We start from the raw sequence: 19,707 nt of genomic DNA on the forward strand, positions 1-19,707 counted from the left end.
CTCTTATAATGGGTCATCTTCTAGATGGTTGACTAGTCATCTTTTTATTTATTTCAATGTTTACTATTTGGTTTTAAGGGGTTTGATTCGTGAGTGCGACCTCTTCTGTTTTTAGGTATGTTTTATTAAAATATATATTAAATTAAAGTTTTTTTTAATGTTTTGTGATGATTTTACTATATTAATATTAAAAAAATTAATTTAATATATTTTTAAATAAAAAAATACTTTTAAAAATCGTAATATCATGTGTGGTGGAGATTTTAGTTGAATTGTCTATTGCAAGGCCAACCAGAACCTCTTTTAGTGGCCACAATATTGGGTAAGATGAAAAGGAAACCTCCAACGCTACAATGACCTCAAATCACCGTGACAGGCATCCTTTCCATTTATTTTATGTAGATAATTGATGGAAAGGATTAGTAATTCTGATATGAATTATATATTAATGTATTAACTATGATAATTATGTGTTTTGTATTATGATAATTTTTATAATTGTAGTTTAAAATATATTTCAAATAGTAACTTTTTCAAATTTAAATTTTTACCATAATTTGAGATAAAAATATAGATTCAAGTAATAAAAAAAAATAACTTCTAAAATTATGAACAATCTAAAAGCATTTTTAATGGTAACCGCATCGCTTTACCTTATCTTACTATGCTGAAAATAATCTGAGTATACTTTTATCATTAAAAAAAACTTATAGTTAAGTAGGGAGTTTAAGATGTGGACTTTGATTAATTTGTTAAATTAAAAAAACAATTTAAAAATGAATAATAAAACTATTAAATTCAAATCTAATGATCAAATATAATATTAGCATAATAGCAATCTCATAGTCGGTAGCACATTACTATAGACAAGACCTAGCTTTGCTTCATTGTAGCGTGTTTAATAGTTTTTTTTTTAATTAAGAAAGATTTCAAACTTAACAATTATATTTTTTTAATTATAATATATAATAGCATGATTAAAATAAAATAGGCACGATGATGTAAGGGAGTGGTATCACCTTGCACACAACACATGATTACCAACTACGTGAGTGCATAATACTTTTTAAAAATAATTTTTATTTTAATATGTATTAACATGTTAAAATTATATAAAAAATAATTTAATATTTTTAAAATAAAATATACTTTTAAAATACATTGAAAAAAAAAAAAACAAAAGATATCCCAGTCAAGAACTGCTGAGCTTATTAAAATTTGTAAAGATTCTCAACACTAGTTTAATTAGCTAGGGAATATAATAAATAATCTGAAGAACACTTGCTTTATATCTAAGCTAGCCTTTCCATGGTCCTTGTTAGGACAAAAAACAATAATTTTTGTATGTCTGACAAAGGACAATAATCAAATGATTATAACATATAATAAGATATATATATATATATATATATATATATATATATATATATTCAACTCTTTTATTCTTGAAGTTATTGGGCTCATTGTTCATGGAATGCTAAGTCGTGTCATCGTTGAAGCCAACAAAATCAAGCTTGTCATGAGTCATGATCAACTTGGAGCTAGCTAGCCAAGTTGTATGCACTTCTCTTCTGTTCATGAGGTCATGTTCCTAGCTTTTCCCACTTTTCTTTAATTTTTCTTTTTTCCTTAAAGAAAAGGTGAACCTATAATTTACTGCAAAAAGAAGAAGAAAATACTATAATGACAAGTTGATAATTAATCGGTGTTTGGTTATCATCTCCAAAAAAAAAAAAAAATAGGGACCATTGAAACAGAGAAAACATGTTATTGTTTTAAAAATACTGAAATTTATTTTAAATTTTTCATGAATAGATTTATTCTTATGTTTTTTTTATTTAACTAAATATATTCTTGTTCTTTTTATATATGTTTCCTCTATACGCAATCTTTAATCTCTCGTGTTTTATCCATAGAACGAGAATAGAAATCAGAGAAGAAAATTAAAGATTAAATATTCATTTTAAGAAAGTATTTAGTTCTAATTAAAATATAAATTAATTTGAAAATAATTTTATATCCTCAACCTCAAGTAAATAAAAATATTAAAGATAAAATTCAACGGAAATCTCTAAAAAAACATTTGACCAATCAGCCATATAATATATTCTTACAATCTTGTACATGTCCACGACATTCAAAGAGATAAAAATAATATTTTTTAAAATTTATTTTTAATATTAATATATTAAAACAATAAATAAATATATATATAAATTAATTTTAAATAAAAAAAAATTGACCCATTTCCGTCCCAAACGGGGAGCTCACACCAATGATTAGTAGTCAAAGGTAGGAGGATATTTATTGTCCTTCGATCACAAACTAGGGCGGTAGGGCCTTTTTTTCGTTTTTATTTTGAATCATAGTTTTCGCCATGAAGATGAACATGTTCTTCGTTACAAGATATCATGTGGTAGTTTTAGGCTCGCTGAATCACAATTTACGTACGTAATAATCTTCAAACAACGATTCAATTGTAGCTAGGAAATTAAGGGCTTGATTGCATTGTTTTTGATGAACTCTAAGCGTTCTCCATCGAAGGCTGTCAAGTGTCATGAATGGAACAGCTCGTCTTTATTAATTTTGTGCTGCTTTGAATTTAATTTCCTGCTACCCAGACAATAAAAGTCGCTAACTCCAAGTCCTTGATTACCTACACAGGAGGCTATACATATAAATTCTATGAAACGCAACATCATGATCGCTGCCAGAAATTAGTTTGCTTTTCTGTGTCCGCTGGCTAGGGTTGTCTACGGGGACACACGGTTTTACTTTAACCCACAAAAGCCTGCACAATGTGCTCAATCTCCCTCATGATAAGCCTGTTTCACGTTGGTTTTACCGGGAGACACCGGGACAGACGAGGAGGCCGGAAAATGGATGGCAGATACCACCTTGTTCTGCTTTTATTGCCACCGGCGCAAAAAACAAGCACCTTGTTTGCCCTGCTTGGTACTTGGCGTTACGCAGCTGCTCTTGAACAAAACGAAGGCAGGAGAGGCAAGAGAATCACGTGCCTGATTCTTTTGTCTCGAGAAGGGCATGTTAAGATTTCATGACATGACACTGTCTGATCAACTGATTTCACACACCAGTTTGATTTATGACAGTGTTTGCGTTAAACCTAATGCTCTATTCTAGACACTATAGAATAATTGCTTTGACTAAGCTCAGAATGCTCTGGTCGTCCTCCTACAACTTTACAAGAACACCATGTCGCTCGCCGAGCTGGCATGTCAAGAGAAAGCTGGCTTTCAATGGCAGGGATTCCGCCATGATTGCCAGCCTGCATTTCCTCACTGCTGCTACTTTTCTTGCTTTTGTTCAACGAATTATGAGGAACACAACCACCCACTTGATTATTCCAGTCAATCTTTTGTGAATTACTGCCGAAACTATTATCTACAGTGGTCAACTTTAGTACACGCAAGGTTCAAACGCAGGCCCATAGACTAACATTTTCCTCCTCCTTTCGGTCGTTATAGAGTGCCTTCTACCGACGCATGATTCCTAGCTGTCTTAAATGAACAAACTCAGATGCTAATGTGGATCAAATGATTGGTACAATCCTGTAAACAGTGAGTTCAAACCAACCTTTTTCTATTACTTAGCCAAATCATGGCCGCAAAAGGGGTTTGATTAATTGGATGGTAATTCTTTTGTTTCAACTTTTACAACTCAATGGGGAGAAAGTTGAAAGCCTGCTAGAAATACTAATGAAATGGCCTGGTGTGATTTCCAACTGGGAGGCCTGGTGCTCAAAAAGTTTGTATCAACCAACCCAACCTTTGACTCTTTTTTTTTAATATATATTATATTCTGAGTAAGTTTATGTGTACCAAATTAAATTTTTATAGCTCAAAACCAGTTTTTATACCGGATTAAACCCTGTGGCTTGTGTCCCAAAAGGCACTTGTTACTAATGAGATTCAAATTTAAGGAGGAGCAAACCCCTGAACTCCTAGTTTTGTTTTTTTGGTTGCCGTCTCCAATATCCGAGTTGCCCTGACTAATCTGGTGGTGGTCCCGGGTCGTATATCTAGCAATGACAAATGAAGCTACTAATAGATATTGCTGCGTACACAGGAACTCGAAAATGAAACCTCACTTAATCAAAACAAGCTGCTTATCATTTTAACAACTCTTATTCGTCTGAACTCCTAGTTAAATACAGCTAGAACAGCTCCTTGAAGTTTCAACCTTTGACTCAAGAAGTGCAGCATGAAATTATGAACATCTTTGAAGTACTTGATAGATTTGAAAATCACTGGATTCATATTACTACGTACATGCAATTGTTGTGACCTTTTTCAAACCTCAAGAACTGAATCCATCTTTTAATTAAGCATGTTTCCTTTCAATTTTACATCTTTGATGATTATTTATGATAATTAACGTTGTAATAACTATGTCTTCTTTTTTTTTTACAATAAAAAGTATACTTGAGCCAGGTTTTTGTGCACCAAAACTAAATTCATCTCTTCGATTGAGTCAAAACACAAGCTATTCCTAAAAGAACAAAACAACAAAAAAACAAGGGGATTCATGAGAATTTTACTTTAAAAAATATGACATTAAAAAATTAGTTGAGCTAATGAAAAGCATCACTAAGTTGCACAACAATCTCTTTTTCAATTAGAGCTAGATAATATTAAATATTAATAGTGGTTGCTTTTTAAATTATTTTTTTATTTATTAAAATTTATTTTTCATATCAAAACATTTTTAAAACATTAAAGAAAATTAAAAAAAAAAAAACATGGCAACACGGCAAAGACAAACAGATTAATATGTACGAACACCACGAAAAGAGCTTGCTGTAATTGAATATTGCATGACTCGGTGAGTGGGGAGAATCTACTTGGCATTGCATGATGTTAGGGGAAGAACCACCTGAATTCAAACATCTGATGAGCACAGCACTTCCAGACATCCAGTGCCATTACTCTTTTTGACATTTCTCTGCTACTTCCCTGTATATGATTCTCTTGGCGCTCACCAACCTAAGCTTTGAGACTCCCTTTACTAGAATCCAAGGAGGAATATACAATTTCAAAAGGTTTCAAACCCACCATGATCACCGCAGACTGCTTAATTACCCCATGTCCTTTTCTCATTCGCCTAACACACACCTCCTCGCCCTATAAAGACAGCCTTAATAGTCCAAACAACGTAGTTTTCAACCTATGAAGATCGCCAAACACATCACTGTTCAACGGTTGTTTCTTCACATGTCCAAATACTATGTATGGACCATGCTCTTGTTGTTATATACTAACTAACTTACTGTAGTAGCCAGCCCAAAACCACATAGAGGACTCGCAGCATGGAGCAAATCATGACCACCTCCAGGTCAAGGCAGGCAGGCATGGGAGAGTTCGAAGAAAAAAGGGGAGGAGATAGAATATTGTCTGCTGCAGAATAGTGGCCTGTGACTGACCTCGCTCAAGACAGCGAGCTGTTCAGCCTTCAGGATTCCTGACTCCAGAACTCTGTATGGTGATCTGTACATTGGTACTGCAGGATCAAGCCCATCTTGCCATTTTCGATTTTGATATTCAGTCCCTTTGAGTATCTAGATCGTTTCAAAACTTCTGTAAACTTAGTTTGCAGATGTCTTATCATTGCTGACATGATCATCAATTTAGATATCCTTCATTGAGGTATACGCGAAAAACTTGTAATGAATGTATCCGGATCAATTTTTATTTAGAAGTATCTTTTAAAAAAAATTGAATTTTTTTATTTTTTATTTTTTATTTTAGATTATATATATATATATATATATATATATATTTGATTTTGTTATGTGCTAATGCCAATAATAATTTTTTAAAAAATAAATAAATGTTATTTTGATTTATTTATGAGCACAACACACTTAAAAAAAATAACTACTATCATACCCGCATATAACTTTTTAGAATTTTCATTAGAAATGCAAATGCAACTTAATTGTCATTTGCCCCACTTCTTATATATAAAAAAAAATTAAATAATGTATTATTTGTCTAACCAGATTCCTTCCACTATATCGGTGGCCGAAAAATTATGACAAACCCATTTTAATTAAACAACATTTTAGAAACACCCTCAAACACATCTAAATCAATTTATTAATCTAAAAAACTCCAAAAAATATCCTATAACATAAAATAAAATCGGGTCAGATTTTTCTTCCTCAACTTTGATTTACCTTTTTAGATAATATTTAAGTTTGAAACAACCACCATCAAGCAATTTTCTTCAAATGAAAATCAAGATAAACCAATTTGGTAGCTTAAATATGCGAAAATAATAATTTTTTTTTCTAAGCCAAAATCCAATGAAACTTTCTTTCTAGTTCACAAACAAGGGACTTGAAAATAATAAAAATAAAATTTTGTATCAAAATTAAATTTAGAAAAAACATACGGGACCAGACATTTCTTATTTTAAAATTGGAGAACTGAATTATACTTTTCATGATAACTTTAACCACACCGTCTATTTTTAGTGCCTTTTCTATATGTCCTTCTTTTAATTTTGTATCTAGCTAGTATAAAAAATTATAATAAGATACGCGGCATAAGCGTGGCCGTAGTTTTTCTTAAAAAGTGCACAGGCGACGGCGTCTGTTCTTACCCTTTTTATTACAATCATCATCGCCGCTAATTGTCACTGTCCTTTTCAACTCTTTTACTCCTTTTCCTTTTTATTTTTTTTACTCGAGGTTCCAAATTTAAAAATTTACTCCTCTTGTCAATTGTCATCAAGGTACAAAAAAAAATTAATATTTTTTATTTTGATTTATGGCTATAATTTTTAGTTTTGATTGTAGTTTTAAATGTTCGGTAATTCTTTAAAAGAAAATATCAGATCTCTTTTCACTTATTATTTTTAAAAAAGTTATAATTTATAATTTTTTCAAAATCATCATCATATTTAAAAGCCATGACTTTTTTAAACGGATTTATAATCCTGTGAAGTGTTAATGTACTATATAGCATTGTGAATTAAAAGTAATATTAATAAGTATAATTATTGATAATTCATTGTTGTAATTCTAATTAAAAGTAATACTCTGGTTTTATTCTTAAAAAGAATATTATATTTCATGAAAAAAATGTTTTTTTGGTTAAAAAAGTGATTCTTTAAAATATAAAACATTCACTTAATCTTTTAGATAAATCCATATCTATCCCACTTAAAATATTCACGGCACCAAGATTGAAATCCTTTGCCTAGACATGAGTGAAATTGAAGATTTTTGATCCCATGATTGGTTAAGCTGGTGTTTTTTTGACCTTTTTCATAATAAATCAACTTGAATTTTCAAAAGATGATATTTTTTAACCTATGATTGATTCTCGAGGGAATTTTGATGATTTTTTTTTTTTGTGTGTTTCAAAGAGACTCGTTTACATAAAATTCCAATATTTGATGTTATGTTAGCAAAAAGGAAAAAAAAAAACTAGTTAATTAAAAATTTATCGCTCCGAATACAGAGGATAGAAACTGGATCTTGCTCTGAGGTAAAGCCCAAAATGTTGGGAGCCCATTTGAGGTATAGATCATTCCCTGAACTGCCATGCAAAAGATACCCATGACAATCTATGGATCCTATAAGAGGAAGGGTTGGCAATCGGAAAACTATAAAGGAAAATTTTTTCATGAAACAAAATTTTCATTAATCTAAAACCCTATATGAAGATAAGTTTTCTTGCTAAATCGGAAATATGAGTTGTTGATCCGATAGATAATGAAGTTTTTCTTTGTTTATTAGGATTTAAACCCCGAATTAGATTTTAATATAATAATTAAACTGATAAAAAAATGTCAAACAAAAAAAATAAAAATAAATCAGTCCTTGCATTTAATAAATAATTGAAACATATTTATTTAAGATAGGAGCTGAATGCTCTGTGTTTTTTTGAGGGGAGTTGCTTGTTTATTTACTATCTTTTATATTATGAGGAGTTGACATGTTTAGTCCCTCAAGCTATTAGTCTTAGAATGCGAGTCTCAATTCCTAAAAAAATGAAAAGCTTTTCACTTATGGGCCACTTGGTGGAAATATATGTTTTTGTTTATAGATTTTAGCTTCGTGATTTTATTTTTTTAACAAATGATGTTTTTTTTATGCCATCATTGTTATTATTTTCTTTTTAAAATTTAATTCAATTATTGTGATTGTATTTTTTTATTATATAATTAAAAATATATATCTTATTGGATCCATTATAGTTTTTGACTTGTGTGTGTATAAAGCATGTTAGTAATATTGAGATATTATTTTTATTTATTAAAAAATCATTGTGATTCATGACAAAACACAAGCCACTTGTCCAAGTTATAGGGTTTAGTTATTGAGATAAAGATTTATGAGTTCATGATTTAATAATCCCCCTCCTTCATCATTATTGTATTATTAGTTAGATACAAGTTTATTCTGTCGTGTGGGTCGGACACAATCCTTTTAAAATATATATAAAAAAATATATTTAGATCATTAAAAACTTTTTAATATTATTATTAAACTTAAACTTAGTATAATAATTTAAATTTAAAAAGTTTCTACCCAATACTTATAGTGAGTCTATCAAACTCAAGACATGATAAATCTTTTATTATATAATATAAAATATTAAAATTAATTAACTATTAATTCAATATGAAATAATAAAATTCAACTAAAATCCCATACTAAATAATGGATTCTACTTGGTTGATTTAATTTTTTAAGTATTATTATATGATAAAGAAAAATGATTTATCATCAAATCAAAAACTAAAAAGAAACTCAATCAACTTGAAAAAAAAAAAAAAAAAAAAAACTCAGAAAAAACAAGAACATGGTAATTGGTAACTTTTATCCTGGTAATCTTCTTCTGACAGGCTTGCACCTCACTGTGGTCCTAGCAATTAAGCCCACAGCTTTTGTCATTTTTGTAATCTTCTTGTTCTGTTTTTGAAAAGGGCCAATTGTACAAGAAAGAATCGTTGGCCAACGAGTAATGTACTTTCTCCATGCTTTTGACTTTTTTTTGGGATGTAAAGAAATAGTATTTTTGTAAGAGAAAAGGGTTTTTGGCTATTGAAATAGCTGTCCTGTTGAAGACAATAGCTTAAAGGATAATTTTTGGGCTTTGGCTTTTCTTTTACTTTTGTGTTGGAGGTGCTCTAAGGTGGGCACCTCCAATCCGGTGGTGATTATGTGTTAAAAGCAGCGTGGACAGGGCACTTTATGAGGTGGGGTGGGAGAGGCGGGTCATCGCACAATGATTGATGTAACTAGCCTCTGATACGGTGGCTCTTTCTGTTAGTGCCAGGAAATGTATCGTGTATGCTGCCAATGCATCATTAACCCTTCTTTGGAAATTAAAAAAAAAAAGAAAAAAATTACTCATTTTAAGAGAAGATTTTTTTTATCCAATGATTTTACTATTAGACCTGTTTATTTTTATAATTTAAATATACTTTTTAAAATATTTTTATTTTTATTTTTTATGTATTCAGATCATTTTAATTTTGATGAGCTGTTTTTTATTATTTAGAGTTTTTTTAATTAAAAAAAAATATATTTTTATATATTTCTGACATCAATATATGATTTTTAAAAAAAATATAAAAAAATATTAATTTAATACTTTAAAAATTAAAAAAAAAAACTATTTAAAAAGCAATTTAAAAATCAGGCTGCAGATCAAATCCAAACACTCACTTATTACATAGTTTACTATAACCTGAACTATATTGAACATGGTGTATCAAACCATTCTTTCAAATTAACATTCCTAGTAATGTTGTCATTACCCTTGAAACCAATATATTAAGTTTTAAAGACTCAGAATGAATAATAAAAGAGAAATTCTAACCATTTTTTATTTTATTTTTAATAAGATTGAGTGTGATTTTTCTTGTCGGTTCTTTTTTATATTTATAATAAATGAATCTCAAAGGGCTCCAAATGAATATAAATCTCAATATTATTGTCATAGTACAAGATACTTGAATATTCACTAGATAAAATTTATGGAGATGCCATCATCAATTTTTTTTTTTATTATTATTAATATGGTTATCCGGATTAATTTGCCTGCATCTCGACTAATCCAATAAGTCATAAAGTTAATGACTATATAAATTTTAAATAATCATTATATTAACAATTACAATATTCAAACTTGAGTTTCTCATATAATTATTTCAAATTAGCATTCTTAGCTGTGTTATTATTTCCCATGGGACCAATATTTTGCACCCAAAAAAAATATGCTACTTTTTTTACTGTACAATGTTTTGTTTAAATATTTTTTAAATTGAAAATATATTAAATTAATATTTTTTTAAAATTTTTTGATATAAATATATTAAAATCATCTAAAATACAAAAAAAAAAATGTTAATTATATATATATATATTTTAAAAAATATATTTTTTAAAAAATCAGAATAAACCCACCGACTATAGACAGTAAAAAGAACATCAATCAAATGGTCCACAGAACTAGAACTCCCTACCCCATTTATGATCATCTTTTCAGGACAAGATCACCTCCACGTATGTGTGCAGTATCATACTTATGTAGGTCCTGGTTAATGGGCCCCGCAGCAGTTCCTCTTTGTGGGGTACACTTTTCACTGCTCGCCTAATGTCCTTCCTCCTGTCTGTCTTATAATGGCCCCTGTTGACGTTACACGCTCTGCAAGGTGCAAGAGCCAATGGTTACTGGTTACTACCGACAGAAGAAAGTTCTTGAATTATCGAGTTAATTTTATTAGTTTCTCCATTTTGTTTTTCAAAAAACTGTGTAATCCCTTCATTTTAAAATTTATTCATCACATTAATTTGGTGTCAGTGATTTCTTTTATTATTATTATTATTATTATTATTATTATTATTCTATAACTAATTTCCTTGCTGTTTTTTTCATCGCCTGTGATGTACATTACGGCAGTGTTTGACATAGTTAGAAAATATTTTTTTTAAAATTTTTTAAAAAAATTATTATTATTTTTATTTTAAATTAATATATTTTTGATATTTTCTGATTGTTTTAATGTGATAATGTTAAAAATATTATTTTAAAAATAAAAAAATAATTTTTTAATGTGTTTTTGAATGAAAAAACACTTTGAAAAATAACCGTTATTACATTTCCAAACATCCTCTACATGATGTTGAAAGTTCTATACACATAGGTTGCAACTAACATAACAAAGTTCTTAGATTTTTTTTTTTAATTTTGAATATTTAAATCAGTTTACATGTATTTCGATTAATCTTCTAAAACCATAAAATTAATAACCAAGCAAGTTTTTAGTGGCTCTAAAGTTTATATTACTCAAACTAATGATATTTAGAAAGCAAGTTCAGGTCTGACAAATTAATTTATACCTCTTAGGGTTGAGTTAATAATTTTTTTTAGAAGCTTTGTTTATTTCACATAGACATGTATGTTTTTTAAAATTATTATTTTTTAAATATTTTTAAGCTATTTTAATATTTTATATAAAAAATAATTGTTTTAAAATAAAAAATAATTTTTAATATATTTTCTAATAAAAAACACAAAGAATTTATTTAACTGAAGAAAACAGAAGAGAGTTCCAAGTTTCAAGCAGTAGAAAGACAAAGTTGAGACTTGAGATGCCCGGACTTTACGGCGTGCTGTAAGATTGTGAGATGAATGTCTCATTAATTAATCATGCCGTTACTTATCTTTTGTTACCATGTTATCCCCTACTTGCATGGGCGCGTGGATTAGCTTTGGATCCTTTCAATTTGGGCAAGTAGCCGTATTGATTAGCATAATACTAGTTTCTGCGGTTTGAATTGAAAAAACAATTAAATGTAAAAATATGTTTGGATAATTATAAAATATTTAATATTATTATTAAATTTATTTCAATGAATTAATTTTAAAATTTTTTTTGATTAGACTCATTTTATAATTAATTTTTAAAATTAAATTATTTAAAAGTTTTCTCAATGTGATTTATTTAATTTAATTGGTTCAAATACAACTTGCATAACCAATAAAAAACATAATTTGATTTAAATAGACTTTTGTTTTTAATATCATGATATTGATATATTAAATAAACTCGAGTTTCGTAATTTAATTTATCAAATTTATAACTTGAGTAATAGACTCCATCATGTTTAAGAATTTTGTTTTTTAAAATTATTTTTTAATTAATTATATAATAACAAAAATAAATACTTGTAAAATTAGATATAAACTAAATATCAAGATGTTTATTTGAAATTGTGATAGTTTTTATATAAAATAAATCAAAATAATTTATCAAAACAAAGTTAAAATAAAAAAAATATTAATAAAAAAAATTAAAAAAATATCATCTCTTCACTATTTATATTAACAGTGAAAGAGATGAATTATCACTCAATTTAGTTACGATGAGTAATCATGTTTGAAACATGAGAAATTGTTCATTCCCTGGTTAAAAGTTCATAGATATTGATTTTTCATATAGTTAATATGTGTTATGTGAGATTTAATATCCCATAAACTAATATAATTTAAATTTAGATTTCACTTGCATACCAATTTAAATATATATATATATATATATATATATTTACATGAGCTTATTTTATTTATTTGTAAGTAAAGATTTAAAGAAAACAATAATTAAGTATTGAAATTTAGAGGTTGGTTTTTTTAACTGTTCAAACTTTTTTTTTTGGATCAAATATAATAATATAATATATTAAAATGAAACAGGCCTAAAAGCTAACAAGTCATATATATATATACAAAATTAAAAGCTAAAAAAACATGTTTTCATTCATAAAAAAATACAGGAAAATAGTAATCTAGAGAAAGAATTAAAAATATCACATTAGTTAATTCAAAAACTCAAGATCCAATAGGTATAAAAAAAAACCAACTAAAAAAATTTCATCTAGAAAGACCCAATAGCTAACGCTTTGATAAGGAAGATTTATTAATTTTTTCTAAACATATTAGATTCAAGTTGAAAGTGTCTCTTTAAAATTGCTTAAAGTAAAAGAATTAATCTCGATCACAGGTAAATTCACTAGAAAATATTTTAATTATCAAATAAAAAAAGCAATCGAGGGCAATTGGTCTATTATGGAGGAAAACCACGCGCCATGAATTGGCGTGGGAGCTCTTGTAATTGCTTGAGCGTTATTGTCTATTCTTCAAATAATTACGAAAAGGAATCAAGCTAATTTAATCAAAAGTTTTCACCAAATAATTAAATGCAAATCCAAAATCTTGTTCAATTTTAGTGTCCCCATGACCTGACTCGCCACCCCCTCTTTCTCAGGGAATAAATTCAGCGGATTCTGCTCAAAGCTTCAATCTTTGAATCCCTTGCATTGTAAAAAGATTGCAACTTTCCCTCTCTTTATCTCCTTCTTAAATACATTCTAACTCTTCAAACCTAGTAAGTTTTTCTTCTTTTATTTCCTCCTTTCTGTAGTTCTCTTGTGTTTAAAGTTTCTAAAAACTTACTCTAAGCATTTCCCTTTTGTTTCTATGTTTATCTCTTCCTATCAACTCTTTGTGGTGATTATTAGATCTGAAACTGCTTAGAGCAAAACCCCACTATTTATTTATTGCATTTCTTGAATCTAACTGCTTCTTGGTTATTGAAGTTTGAGTTTTTAAGTTGAAAGTTAACATTTTTGTTGTTGTTTTTTTTTTTTTTCCTCACTTGTAAATGCTTTTCTTTTATTGGAATTATTACGAGTTTTCAGCTTTTTCCTTGTAACTGTTGTTGCCATAAAGATTTCTTTTCGATTTTACTAATTTGGAAATTTGAGTTCTTAATCTAGGAATCTTGGTGGGGTTTTGTTAATATGTTAATGCAACTTCGCTTCAAAGCCTTGATAGATTAGAAGCTATTCATTTATCTGAAACGGAGTGTTTGCTTCTATTTGGCTCTTTTCTGTTTACTAGATTGATGGGGGTTTTGCTTCTATTTGGCTCTTTTCTGTTTACTAGATTGATGGGGGTTTTGCTTTAATTGCTAGCATTTCTTGGTGTCCTCTGATAATTTGGAGAGTTTTTGAGTTAGAGGAGAACGATGTCTATCAAAAAGGCATTGGTGAGTATGAGGAAGAATGGAAGTTCCCACTCAGGAAGGTTGTTCAGTGATAGAAAATGGCTTATCCCATTCTTTGCAACCTTGCTAGTGTTCTTAACTCTGTTTTCATCGGCTACTTTTGGGGTGTTTACATCTTCTTATGGAGGAGAGCAGGTGCCATCTGACATTGTTTCGTATTCAAGACCGGAGGACTCAAGTGGGTATTTCGTAGAATCAGATTTAAAGAAATGGTTTGATAGAAGCAGGTATTCAGAATTGGAACCGCCTAGATTAGCTTATCTCATTTCAGGTACGAAGGGTGATAGTCAAAGAATGATGAGGACTTTGCAGGCTGTGTATCATCCTAGAAATCAGTATATTCTACATTTGGATCTTGAGGCACCCCCACGAGAAAGGTTGATGTTGGGAGGGTATGTGAAGAATGATCCAACGTTTCAAGAAGTTGGGAATGTGCGTGTAATGGCACAGTCCAACTTGGTGACTTATAAAGGGCCTACAATGTTCGCCTGTACCCTTCAAGCAATTGCAATCATGTTGAGGGAGAGTTTAGAGTGGGACTGGTTTATCAATCTCAGTGCTTCAGATTATCCTCTTGTGACACAAGATGGTTTGTACCTGTTGCTGCTGCATTTTTACTTGTTTCATAATTATTATTGCTGCTTTTTTGTTATTCTGTTGGGTAACTTATTGTGTTCGATTTCCATAAGAGGATTGATAATGTTTAAGAATGGTAATTTACTTATTGAATTAATTTGAACTTCTCTCCACATTTTCTGTAAACTGTGTATTGGTTCTTGTATCCAGCATAGGTGATATCTGACAAATTGTAGTATAATAAGTCGATTTCTTAGGTTATGTAATTAGCTTGGAGCAAAATTTGATGCAGTAAGTTGTTTATCAAAAATAATACTGGGTCATTGAATCCGATCCTTGCTTCAGTTCACATGAACGATTTGAACCCATTAACTTGTGTGAATGTGGTGTTTGGGTCCAACCAGGTTTCCTTCATGGCGTTCACATGTCATTTACCAAGCTCATGGTATTCCACTTCTTTATGAAGCTTCAATTTGTTTCCTTTAGGGCTAAGTTTTGAGCTATCTCTCTCAAGTAGGTTCTTGCATTTTGCTTCTAAGGAAAAGGATATCTTTGTTTTGCCTTGGGGAGTGCGTGAGGTTAGCATACTCAATGGATCACCTTTTCTTTAGCACCGCACCCTCCTGTTGCACTTTAGCAATAGAGATATATATCTCGACTGCATTTGCAAGATGTTTAGGAGCTCATGATTATGCTATCAAAATTTTCCTATGGGATTCTATTTATACTAGAAAATGAAGAACATAATTAATTGCACTGAGGTTTACACTTGGAGTCTAAGACTGTTTAACAGTTTTGTCAAGGGAATATAGCCACTGTATTGCTATCACCTGCTGAAGGGCTGGCTCACTATGTGCAGCTGCTAAGTGCTAACCCTTTCTTTTGGGTTCAAGGAACCTCAAAATTTTGCTGTCTCATGGAGTTTTTCTGTTTGTCATCCAGGAGTGGAAAATTTTGCTGTGTACTTATTTTAAACATTGCCATAGCCCTGTAACACCTAGATTATGCTTCTGCATTTTCTCTCTCGACTCTAGCTATTTTTAAGGAAAAAGATAATCTCTTGTGCTCCTTTCTTGTTCCTGCATTGGGCAGCAATTCTCTTTGAAAAAGTTAATTTTTCTGAAAAGGCCAGTACTAGGTGTTGGCCCTTCCAAAGTAGCTTCTTGCAATGTTTAATTTGGAAACTCATAAACTGTATAAATCATAACAAGGTCTCAGCATTTATCTTATTTGATCAATGTCACATTATCTTACTCTATGGTTTTTGGTATACAATCATGTTCAGTGGTTGCCTCTCAACTCTCTGATTGACTTGCTATTCATAAGTTGCATTGGATGGATGAACTGACAGAAACAGCATTGTGCCTACAAATCTTTTCATACTGTTCAGCAGTATGACTAAGTTCCCCATTAATTTGCGAAATTTCACGTGATAATTCTGATGGGTACAGGGGATTGAAATATTTTTTACTCAAGTTTTGGAATTTCTATTTCCTGTATATATAGATATGCTTTGCAGTTGTAAAATCTAATTGTATTTTGACTGTGCAGATTTGCTCCATGTGTTCTCAAATTTGTCTAGAAACCTTAATTTCATTGAACATACACAGCTAACTGGATGGAAATTGTAAGTGAAGAAAACACAGAACTTTGCACCACTACCTTAGCAAAACTTCATCTGCTTCTACTTTCTTAAAAAAAGAATTCACTGAGGGTATTTTGATCTGCCAACTTTTTGCAGGAACTCCAGGGGAAAACCGATTATTGTTGATCCAGGCCTTTACTCTTCAAAGAAATCTGACCTTTATTTTACCACTCAACGCAGATCACTTCCCACATCTTTCAAGTTGTTTACTGGTATGCGTGTCTATCTAAGCTTCATGGATTCATTGAGCATACAGCAAACTTGTTTTTTTTCGAGAAATATTTAGCTATGAGATGATAGTTGCATCTTTGAAGGATTGCATTGCATTTCTGATTCATGTTAGCTTGAAACTGTCTATTGCAGAAACATATTTTCACTGCATATCCCATACATCCCCATCCCCATCTCTGTCTTGCTCTGTGTATGTGTTTGCATCAAACAAATTCACTGGCGTGCATACGAGGACAGGAAACATGGTGGTAGTGTATGACCAACACCATTGTATGAGGCTCCCCCAGATACCATAAACTATGCTCTGCACCAACCAAAATTTGGTATATTGTGGAATGCATATAGCCATACATCATTATCATCTTAACTTCTTGTCAGAGATCTTTCATGTTGCATGATGTTGTTGTGCAGTCAGTTGCAGAGAATGCAGTAGGTGAAAACAAATCACTATCTTGATCTTTTACCATAAAAATGTCTTTTTGGCCTCTCCTTTCAAATTGGCTACCCTGGGTTGATATAATGAGGGTTTCTTTCTGTATTTTGTTTTTTACCCTTACTTTTTTTGCACTGTTTTCAAAATTTGAACTGTTTTACGTCAGCCCATTTAAGTGAGGCATTGTGAGGGAGAATTTGGAGACAAATTCGTACCCTTCATTAGTGTTGCTTGAAGTGGCTTTCTCTTGAAGCTGCAAGAAGCAACTCCCACACATTATGGGACGAACCTCAATTGAGTCAGTTGATAGCCTACTAGATTATCTTTAGTGGTGGTTCCCAAGGTGAATGGGACGATCCCAAATCCTTGCATGGTCGAGTACCATGAGGCAAAATACTGTGTGGTCATTTGATTCTTTTAACCCTGCATCTGGATGTCTTCCTGCAATTGTTTAACTCATGGCCTCTAGAAAATCTGATTACTTTCTGTATATGATACTTTCCTTTATTCTTTTGTTTTTAATATGAAAAGGAAAGAGAAGAAAAGAAAATGCTGTTTGTCTTTTCTCTGGTATACAGGTTCAGCATGGGTGATGCTGACACGATCGTTTCTGGAATACTGTATAATGGGATGGGAGAACCTTCCACGAACTATCCTAATGTACTACACAAATTTCATCTCCTCCCCTGAAGGATATTTCCACACTGTTATTTGCAATACTGAAGAATTCCAAAACACAGCCATAGGTCATGATCTCCACTACATAGCCTGGGACAGTCCTCCCAAGCAACACCCGATCTCTTTGACAATGAAAGACTTTGATAAAATGGTTAAAAGCAATGCCCCATTTGCCCGGAAATTTGCAAGGGATGATCCAGTTTTAGACAAGATTGATAAAGAGATTCTAAACCGCACGGGCAGGTTCGCTCCTGGAGCATGGTGTATTGGCGGCTCAGACAATGGATCTGATCCATGCTCCATACGCGGTAATTATTCAGTATTTATACCAGGTCCTGGTGCTCAGAGGTTACAAGAACTGCTCCAGACATTATTGTCCGAAGATTTTCGAAAAAAACAGTGTTCATGATGAAAGAAAATTTTGACAACTTTCAAATGTACATTGATATATCATATAGATTACACAGCTGGTGTAGAGCGGTGAAATTTTTTTCCCTTTTTATAAATCAATGAAAGATCAAGGTTGATAGAAGAAATATTTGATTCATCACATGAGCAGAGGTTATGATAATATTTATGCTGATGTATGAACACAGCTAACACCATGTTCAAAAGGGTCGCAATCAGTTGCCCTTGTGAGGTCTATATGTGATGGCATTCAGCACCTGGAGACCCAAAAGGAGAAAAAGGAAAAAACCGAGGGAAGTAACTTAGAAAAAGGGAACAAAAAAGTATGTCTAATAATAGAAAATTATTTTTCTTTTTTATCATCAATTTTTTCTCCTATTCAGTTTACTTTTTCAATAAAAAAATTTAGAAAATGTATGAATATTTATATTTTTAATAATCTAATTATAGAATATTAATTTTATTTCATTCAAATTAAATTTATTATAAAATATTTATACTTGTTAATTCAAAAAAGATATTTTTTATATTAGATTTACAATAAAAAGTAAATTTAGGACAACGATTAAATATAAAAATATATATAAAAAATAAATTTAATATTCTACGTAAAGAGTGCTTGAATATAAAAGAAAAATGTTGTATTATACATCATTTATTTATTTTATTTGTAAAGAAAAATTATTGAGAACCTAAAAAATGTTTTCCAAACTCAATACAGATATGTAGAACTAAATAATTAGTTTTTTTTTCTGAAAAAAATATAGCATTTGAACATAAATTTTAACTTTTATTTTTAACTACTTTATAAAAATTAAAATATTATTCTGTTTCTAGACCGTTTAAAAAACGGTTTGTTTAACCTTGTTTTTCTAGGATAACATGCCTGACAAACAAATCCCAGGAAATCATGCTGCTATACATTTTCATATTGATCTTGAAATTTATTGAGTTTCAGATATTGAAAAGAGCAGAAATACACGTTTTTTTTGCTAAATCGTAGGGTCAAGGAAAGAAAAATAGCAATATATATTTGCATAAAATGACTGATTTAGAAGTATTTTTCTGGTGTGGAATTCATTGCTTACTCAAGATATCCTCTTAAATTTTGAACACAGAAAACTTTCAGAGTCAGGATCAGACAGTAAGCAAGAGGAAGTAGAACAAAGAAAGAATCAGCAAGTGATCTAAGAACAGACAATTGCACATAGTTTTGATCATTTCTTGTACATTTTTGCTTACTAGAGACATTAAGCTTGGATTATGTTTTATATACAGGGACAAAAACACATTTTGATGAAAAGACATAAACATAGACATACAATAAAATAAATCTGTCTTGAAACTAGTTTGGAATCGATTTCTATCTTCTCAAAATAGAAAGAATAGAAAGATATGTCTCTATTATCTTCGTCTCATCTATCTGGTGGTGACGGTAATCAAAAGCTATCATAAAGTAGCTACCAATTGAGTAAGCTTAGTGGCTGTTTGGGAGTGTGGCTGCGGGTGAACCTCACCCGCAGCCACACTAAATACTATTTGGTTAACTATAATAAATTGCTTTTTGATGGTGGGACCCATCAAATTCTGAGCCGCACCACATGTTTTAGAGAAGCAGCAAAACGTA

General features: G+C 30.5%; 1 protein-coding gene across 3 annotated transcripts; it reads left to right on the top strand.

The window, feature by feature from the left end:
* Positions 1–13,226: 13,226 nt before the first annotated feature.
* On the top strand, positions 13,227–18,219 carry LOC118028152 (beta-glucuronosyltransferase GlcAT14A). Of its 3 annotated transcripts, none has more exons than XM_073404089.1 (5): positions 13,227–13,428; positions 13,820–14,698; positions 16,237–16,312; positions 16,427–16,542; positions 17,573–18,219. In XM_073404089.1, the coding sequence occupies exons 2-5, from the start codon at positions 14,071–14,073 to the stop codon at positions 18,079–18,081; spliced, it is 1,329 nt and encodes a 442-aa protein (XP_073260190.1). In that variant the 5' UTR covers positions 13,227–13,428; positions 13,820–14,070; the 3' UTR covers positions 18,082–18,219. The 3 variants fall into 3 exon arrangements, with proteins under 3 accessions (XP_073260190.1, XP_034887584.1, XP_034887585.1); XM_035031693.2 differs by having other exon boundaries at positions 13,989–14,698; XM_035031694.2 differs by having other exon boundaries at positions 14,018–14,698.
* The last annotated feature ends 1,488 nt before the right edge of the window (positions 18,220–19,707 follow it).

This window comes from Populus alba, chromosome 13 (genome assembly GCF_005239225.2).
Source record: "Populus alba chromosome 13, ASM523922v2, whole genome shotgun sequence".
Lineage (NCBI taxonomy): Eukaryota > Viridiplantae > Streptophyta > Magnoliopsida > Malpighiales > Salicaceae > Populus > Populus alba.